The sequence below is a fragment of the Lipotes vexillifer genome, unplaced genomic scaffold (genome assembly GCF_000442215.2).
Source record: "Lipotes vexillifer unplaced genomic scaffold, Lipotes_vexillifer_v1.1 scaffold1050, whole genome shotgun sequence".
NCBI lineage: Eukaryota > Metazoa > Chordata > Mammalia > Artiodactyla > Lipotidae > Lipotes > Lipotes vexillifer.
The window spans coordinates 257199-266008 of NW_006771516.1; the positions used below are offsets into that span (position 1 = coordinate 257199).

General features: G+C 35.0%; 1 protein-coding gene across 2 annotated transcripts in view; it reads right to left on the reverse strand.

Annotated features, from left to right (window-relative positions):
• Nucleotides 1-642: 642 nt before the first annotated feature.
• The window catches only part of LOC103090527 (amylase alpha 2A), a 36348-nt gene continuing 28180 nt past the window's right edge, over nt 643-8810 (reverse strand). The window contains exons 3-11 of one of the 2 annotated variants that reach the window (XM_007446817.1): nt 8489-8635; nt 7507-7704; nt 6889-7119; nt 6010-6143; nt 4900-5022; nt 4499-4598; nt 2522-2640; nt 2290-2415; nt 643-889 (exon numbers count right to left, since the gene is read on the reverse strand). In XM_007446817.1, the coding sequence (XP_007446879.1) occupies nt 700-889; nt 2290-2415; nt 2522-2640; nt 4499-4598; nt 4900-5022; nt 6010-6143; nt 6889-7119; nt 7507-7704; nt 8489-8635 (1368 nt within the window). In that variant the 3' untranslated portion in view covers nt 643-699. The remainder of the gene's footprint in view (nt 890-2289; nt 2416-2521; nt 2641-4498; nt 4599-4899; nt 5023-6009; nt 6144-6888; nt 7120-7506; nt 7705-8488; nt 8636-8810) is intronic. The other variant, XM_007446816.1, reaches the window with a different exon arrangement.

Genomic DNA, 8810 nt, shown 5'->3' on the forward strand with positions numbered 1-8810 from the left:
AGTCCAGTACTGCATGGCAGAGCATAGAGCAAGCCTCTCAGAGACAGTGTTGTACCAGAACAACCTTCCTGACTTAGTTTTCCTCCCTCTCAGAATCAATTTGGTTAAGAGAGGAAACCAAAGCCATACAACATCATCATGTGAAAGCCATTGGAAAGAGAATGAAAAAAAGAATATAGAGAATGTAGGAGAAGATTCCTGTGAGCTACAGATAATTAATTATTATAGACTGCATAATATGTTTCTTTTAGTTTTTAACTTATTAAACATGAAAGGGCCTTTATATTGTGAAAAGCAGCCAAGTGTTATGACTTTGTATGGGAATCATCATTAAATCAGCTACCCCTAACTGTTAGAAACACCCTATGTAAGAAATACACACATATATTAGAGATATATAGCTGGGCAAATGGTGTTAATGGCAACAAACATGTTTTTCAATATGCTTTTCTGAGTTCTTAGAAATGCCTTTGATAAAAAGGTTAATGAGAATCTTCTAAAACACAACAAAATGTTGATTGTAATGATATTATAATTATTTAAGTATATGTGTTTTTTTATGCCTTTCTGAGTTTTTCAAGTTGATTACTTATAAGAGCTTTAACCAAAAATTAATGAATTATGAAAAGTTATAGATTACATATATATAAGAACAGAAACACCTTTTATTTCTCTGTGTGTATGTATTTAATTCAAACTTTATAATTTAGATTCAGCATGAATCGCAATAAATGGATCTTCAGCAGAGTTACTAATAGAAAAATTAGCATTGCCATCGCCGGAAACATAGATTTTAATCCCTGTACAATCGTTACCAATTTTATCTCCAGAAATGACATCACAATATGTACCAGCAGGAAGACCAGTTTGCAAAGTTGAAGATAATGCCCTGTAAAATAAAATTTAAGATTTCACCACAATTAAAAGCAAGAATACAGACTATCTCTAAAACAAAGAGTTTAACTTTGTGCTGTAGAACTCTAAGCAGTCAAGGTCTCAATGAAAATAAAATCCAAATACAAAGGCCTCCCCAGTGGCTGTAAGCAGTTTTCTTAGGGCCAACAATATTCGTATACAAGAGAAGACTTAGGCGTAACCTAGTCAAGAGTAAATATTATTTAAAAATGATAATAATAATGTTGAAGGGTATCAGTGAAGATTTGGTTGAATTGGCTCCCTTAGAGAAAATTGATTCCTGTGGTAAACACACACATTTTAAATTTGTCTTCATCTGAACTTAAGAAAATACTGATTACTGTCAAGAATTTAAATATGATTATTTCTTCAAAAACCTCTTTTTTTTCAAGAGAGTCAAATAAATTTGGGCTGGAGATAAAAATAATCTCACATTTCTATTAAGAAGTATATGGTTTTAAAATACAAAGCTGTCCCATAAATTTATTTTGATTCTCCCATCTACAAAAGACAGAAATTAAAGGACTGGCAATGGAGTCTTGGGGAAGAAAGAGATACACTTGATTTATTTTTTGTCAGTAAAATATAATTTGGGCGAGAGTGAGCTAAGCATGAGTGGAAGTTAGCCTTGGACAAAGGCATTTCAACTGCTTGCAAAGAGGTCTTCTCAGCTATAGTTCTCTGTGTGAGGGAATCAGCATACTTGAGACAGAGAATATATATAAGTGTCACAAATGAAAAGCCAGTAATGAGATGTTTCAGAACTAAAACTAAAAAATCTCCTGAGGTCAATCAATGACCATAACATATATATTCTTTATATATATATATATATATATATATATATAGATAGATAGATAGATAGATAGATAGATAGATATAGATATAGATGATATAGATATGCTTTAAAAAGTATTATTTGTCACAGAAAGACAGGACAGTGAAAAAAGAAGACCAAAGAACTAGATACCAGGATAGGTGAAAAAAAAAGAGACAGAATAAAAGATATTTCCATCCTGAGGCAGTATTTTTCCATCATTTATTTTAAAAGTCCTAGAAGACAGTCTTCTAGGGATTTTACAACCTTTATATCATGTGAATTTTATGTGAGGTGTACATGTTAGCATATATATGTGCGTATCTGCCCGTGATATGCACAAGTGTACAAAAAATAACTCTACTTAGAAGAGAAAGCCCTTATAAAGAGAGGAGATCAAAATAATAAGAGTCATCATCATTTTTCTGCTGATCACTAAGTTTTCTTAATCTGCTGACTAAAGGATTTTTCAGATATGAAAGAAGTAAATGAACAGGAAAAGAATAATCCAAGAACATGTTGGTACAAAATATTATTTCTAATTGATGTCTACTTACCAGTCATCATTGTTAAAGACAATGAATCCTCTGTTTCCTCTTCCAAAAGCTACTTGGTTGCTACCATTATCCCACCAGTTTGTAAAAGGTTGGCCATCAACTACATTACGGAACACAACCATGTTCCTAAACACAAAATAGCATAGGAAATGCCGATGAATATGTCGACAGTTTAAAACAAAATGTTAAGAAACTGTATTATTAGAGGATATCTCTAAATAAGTATTCCTACCTTATTTGACGCCATCGATGTTCACAGACCCAGTCATTGCCACAAGTAGTATCTGGATTAATAGTAACTTCTTTAATGACTCCATTATTATTTGGTGGCCCAATCCAATCATTAACATCCTCAATTAACAAAAAAATATTAATACATTTTAAAAGCTCACATTATTAACATTACATGTGTCCTTATTCAGTCCACCAAACCCAATCTGTCCCTTATGTGTCTCTGTAGTGTCTTCATTGAGAATCCAACTTGTTCCGTATTTTTACTGAATTTATCTTCCCCCTAACTTCCCATTCTCTAGTGCCATATTTCAAACAAGGCTATGATTCTCTTACCCTTTCATTTTCTTTGCAAGGAATTGCAATGACTTCTTAATATCACTCTAGGTAGTGCAATGTCACTGAAATGGCAAGGCCTTTAGTGTCAGAAACAGCAGGACTAAAAGATAGGCTCTATTAGTACTAGCTACAAAAAGTTAATATACAAAACTTCGGTGCCTGATTTTCCTCTTCAGTAAAGTGAAGATATTACTTAGTGGCTATAAAAATTAAATGAGGTATGTAAAAATGCTTTCCACATGATAATTGATAAATAAATATTAGTTTATTTCATGCTTCTTTGTTAAATAAATGTACTAATCAAAGCATCACAATATCCCTTAGTAAATTGACCAAATTTTTAATATTGTGGTTTCTGATTGGTACTTTCAAAGATAATCATAGGAAAAAACAGATTATGTCTAGGAAGTTTATCAAGGTCTGTCTTAAATCCTGTTGTATGATGAATAGTGGACAAAACTGAGTTGTTAGCATGCACAAGTCCTGGAGAAGTCTTGGAAATGTTATGGGAAAAGGGGAAACGGACATACGCCATGACTCCGGCCATCAGAAATAAGACCAGTTAGTGGGAATTACAAGAAGTTGACTCAATATAAAGGGACATCTTCTAAATATTAAGGGTATCTAACAATAGAATGAGTTGCTGTACAAAGTAGTGGACTTCTCAATTTGAAAATAATCTACTAGAAACTAGATAAATATCTATCTGGTTTGCAGTGAATTTTCTACTTCAGGTATGAAGTTGCTATATGATGCTGCATTTGAAATCTTCAGTTTGAAAACTGTCCACTAACTTTCTAAATATATTCTTTAATAATCTTATTTCTCAGTTTTTTTTTGTTACTCAGATTATTGTCTTTACCATACCACCCAAATATTTTTCATTTTTAACATTCCCAGCAGAGTCAGCAAATGTATCTTCTTTAACACATATACTTTCCTTCCTGTTATACCATACTTTCCCTATTGAACCTAGGTCTAATTGGATCATCCTTTGCTTTCCAAAAAACTTCTTTTAAAAGTATTTAACAAATATTTATATTGCTCGTACTGTAGTGCATGTACTGTTTTAATTTTTTTTAAGTGTTAATTTGTAATCATATCAACTCTATGAAGTAGGTACTTATAAGAAGTACATATTTTACTCACTGTATCCTATTTTTAAGTGTGTTTTGTTTTCTTTGGTAAGGGGCTACCTTTGTCGTATTTTGAAATAGCTTACATACTCTTTGTCCATAGAGATCATTAATTTTTTTTTTTTTTTTTTTTTTGCTGTACGCGGGCCTCTCACTGTTGTGGCCTCTCCCGTTGCGGAGCACAGGCTCTGGACGCGCAGGCTCAGCGACCATGGCTCACGAGCCCAGCCGCTCCGCGGGATGTGGGATCCTCCCGGACCGGGGCACGAACCCATGTCCCCTGCATCGGCAGGCGGACTCTCAACCACTGCACCACCAGGGAAGCCCGAGATCATTAATTTTTTTTAATATTCACTGCATTGTTAAAAGAGTCCTGCATCAGGTCTACACTTAATAAATATTTGATACAAAAAATACCGAATGTAACAGCATCATATGAAATTAAAACAAAATTAACCTCTTTTTCTTGAGGAAAAGACATTTTGGAAAATACCAAAACTTACTTGTCCATTTTCAAAATGTCTTGGCCAACGGTAGCTTGACATTACTCGTGTAAATCCATAGGGATGAGCGAGCATAAATCCAACTCCCATTTTGTACAATCTGTAACATTATAGAAGAAAATATATTTTTTAATATCATTAAAATGTAGGTTTAAAAATGGGGAACTTGGGCTTCCCCGGTGGTGCAGTGGTTGAGAGTCCGCCTGCCGATGCAGGGGACACGGGTTCGTGCCCCGGTCTGGGAAGATCCCACATGCCGCGGAGCGGCTGGGCCCATGAGCCATGGCCGCTGAGCATGCGCGTCCGGAGCCTGTGCTCCGCAACGGGAGAGGCCACAACAGTGAGAGGCCCGCATACCGCAAAAAAAAAAAAAAAAAAAGGGGGGGAACTTTGTTTCTTACCTAGGGTCCCAGAATGTAAGAATAGATGCTCCCCCAGCTCCATGCCCTCGCTGATTGTCATGGTTATCAACAAAGACAAGTGCTCTGTCAGAAGGCATGAAACCCCAGCCTTCTCCCCAGTTCCTATTTAAAAAGAAAAAAAAATCTTAAAAGCACCTATATGTATTCTTTTACAATAGCTTTAGAGTAACCTACATGTATATTTCGTTCAGAATATCACCCTCTAATGAAATTCTCTCTCTAATTCAATGAGTATTCTGTAGGGCTTTCAAAATAAAAACTATATAGATATATTATCTACAAATTCATTTCATGCATGTATATATGTAGGAATTACTTGACTTACATTCATGTTACAGGTATAAGATTTTTGTTATAAAAGTTATTTTAGGGGGCTTCCCTAGTGGCGCAGTGGCTGAGAGTCTGCCTGCCGATGCAGGGGACACGGGTTCGTGCCCCGGTCCGGGAGGATCCCACATGCCGCGGAGCGGCTGGGCCAGTGAGCCATGGCCGCTGAGCCTGCACATCCGGAGCCTGTGCTCCGCAACGGGAGAGGCCACAACAGTGAGCGGCCCACATACGGCAAAAAAAAAAAAAAAGTTATTTTAGAAGTTTCACTAAATTATAATTTAGATAGACTGCAGAAGGTTCAACATTCTTATCATTTTATACAGAATGGCAAACTGTTTTTAAATAAGGCTTCAATATTATATTGTTATAATATAAATATTTTAATATTTGAAATTAATTAATTGATTAATAATTCTACAGGACGGCCACATTGTAGGGACTTCATAAAGTACAGAATCATTTTAACAATAACCTGGCCTGCACAAATTATGTGCAAACATTAGTCAAATTTAGTAGAGACATATAATACCAGGATTAAAATCTCTATGTGATGTTTTGGGTCTCTAAAATTACTTCCTCATGACTGACGTTCTAAATAATGATGATCAATTGGCGTTTGGGGAACTCTGACACTTGCTATTAGTAAATGAATCCTTGGATGTTGTCTAAATAAGAAGGCTTAAAGAGGAAAATTCATGTTGGGTAATATCACAAATAAATCTGTGAAATACTTCAAAGGATCAATTGTATTTCACTTACTTTAAGTAAGACATCTTCTCTCCATTCCACTTGCGTAGAACTGTGCCTAGTTTTGCGCCATATTTAAATTCTGTCACACGGCCATTTCCAAAGTACTCACTGCTTTTAATTGGCTCACCACCCAGATCAATTACCTAGTAGAAATCAAGAAAATATTTTAAATAAGAGCTGAAAAGAATTTTAACTAACGAGTTGCTATTATGTAGAAAATAACTTTATGCTATTTATGTGAAATGCCCCAAATGCTTTTGCTTATGTTAAGATTCTTATTTTCCTTTGTTAAAATCTATGCTACAATATTAAAAGTAACATGACAAAGTAATCTGTTGTCCTGTGAGAATGCTGACTTAATTTACTCTTGTACATAAATGATAAGAATAGCACACACTTATAGAGCAGTTAATATCCAGCTGGCAATATTTCTAAGTGCTTGCTAAATATTACCTCTTTAATTCTCCAAAGAAAACAAAGACATAACCATTATCATTATTCCTTTCGATAAACTGAAAAAATTGTTGCTCAGAGAGGTTAATCAATTTGCCTAAACAGACACAGCTAACAGTGCTATAGCCAAGAATTTAAGTCACATAGCCTGGCTCAAGACAGCAACTATATTCTTATCTGTTTTCTATAATGGTCTCTGGGGAGATTATACATGACACAGAGACTTTTGGCAGCCTAAAAAAATTCTCGGCACTTGCATAAAAAAGCTCCTGTGATAGAGTCAGACGTGCTGTCTCTGAATCAAAGGAGTTTAAGGAACATTCCTCCATATACATGAGTCAGCCACTAACCTACAGAAATTGCACTTTTAATGAAATTTGCCATTTATTTCCTGATGAATCTTTGTTTTATCTGCACATATATGTATTGATGTACCTCCTGGTAAATGAAAGGTTTACTTCCTGCAGGGAACCATCTTGTGTTTAGATTATGCAGTTTATCCAAAATTGCCTTCATGTCTCCAGGCCACATGTGCTTAGAAGCATCAATTCTGAACCCTGCTACACCAATGTCAATGAGACGGTTCAGATATTCAGCAACTGTGGAGCGCACATAATCTTTCTCCAGTGCAAGATCAAGAAGACCAACCAGACGACAATCTCGGACCTATTGAGGTAAAAAATGTTGTGTTTGGTACATAAAGCATCACCTTTGCCTGAGAATCCATTTGATTATTCATTCATTTATTCATTAATGGATATTTCTATAGTGCCTTCTTTGCATTGGTCTCTGGGGATACTGACATTCTAGTATGGACATACCTTTGAAACATTTTCTAGTATAAAAATGGAGACCGTAGGAAATACAGTGGATAAGCTTTTTCATTGTGAAAAATTTAATTGGGAAAAATGTTTTAAATATCGATTTAAGATTCTTTGTTTGAACAGTCAGGCTTAGAATCCTGTTCTAAGGAATCTCAACTAATATTTAAAATGAGATCAATAAGCTCCATGTGGATAATAAAAGACATAGACAGTTCTTTTTGCTAATTACCTGAAAAGCATCATTATAGCTCTCAATTTCTCCACTTCCAGTTTTACATTTACCATCATTAAAATCCCAACCAGAGTATGGGACTGCTGGGAAATCCTCAGTTCCAGGGTTGAAGTAACTCCCACAAGTACTGCTCATTCCTGCAGCCACACCATTTCCACACATATGATTAATTATAGCATCCACATAAATATGGACCTGAGAGGCAAAATTTCTATTTCAATGAGATTTAGAGAGAGGTATAAATTTATAATAGTATAACTTACCTTCCTAGAAGAGCAACAGTCAAATGTGAAAGGAAATCATTGGGAACCAAAGCCCTATGTGCATTCTAGCCACTTGGTCGAATATTTACATATGTGACAAATTAAGAGAACCCAAAACTATCATAACTGTGAAAAAATGCAAAGACCCTTATTTTTTGGTGGGGAGGGGCAGGAGAAAAGAATCAGATGAGGCAGGAGAGATGATTGGTTTTTGCAATTTCCATGGGTCATCCTAAGAAATAAAAAGCCAGTCTCTACTATCTATTTAGGATCACTAAGTATTGTCTCTTGTTATGTTCCTTATTAAAGAGAAAATAATTACTTACCATCAAAGAACCTATGGGAAGAAAGACCCAGGACTTACCGGTGGAGACACAAGTCACATAAAAGTAACAACCAATACTGTAACTGGAATTTCCGATTCCTAACTGGAAAAGTGTTCCTCAGAAACGCATGCGGCCAGGAGGGTTAAAAGTTGATATTTTGCTGTATGAGTAAGTTCGTGGCCTTAAACTTTTACTTACATCTTCTTTAGTGCATAAATAAATATTTACAAAAGCTGAACATAAGGCAACAATTACATTTTAATTTATGGCTAAAGCATGAAGTAAAATTTTAAAATATATGAAAATCGTTCTGCTTGAAAGGAATAGGAGGCAAGAGAGAGAAATCCTTTTTCTATATAATACTTTTAAAGGGAACTTTAATTCACTTACACCAACGTTGTTACATCTAGTCACCATGTCTTTGAATTCATTCTCATTTCCTGATCTTGTACATAACTTGTAGCTAACTGGTTGGTACCTTTCCCACCAAGGTCTTGAAGGGTTATTAATTACCGCATTTTCATTGGGTGGGGAAACCTACAAATAAAACAACAGTAGTAATTATCAAATTAAGGCTTACTTTGTATCACTGAATATTCTAGAAACAACTCAAGAGTCTAAAATTGTTTCTGAAACTTTGTATTTGCAGCCACATTCCTTAAAAACCATTAGGAAATATTAACTTAACATTGGAAATGTCCTGCTGAAAAAA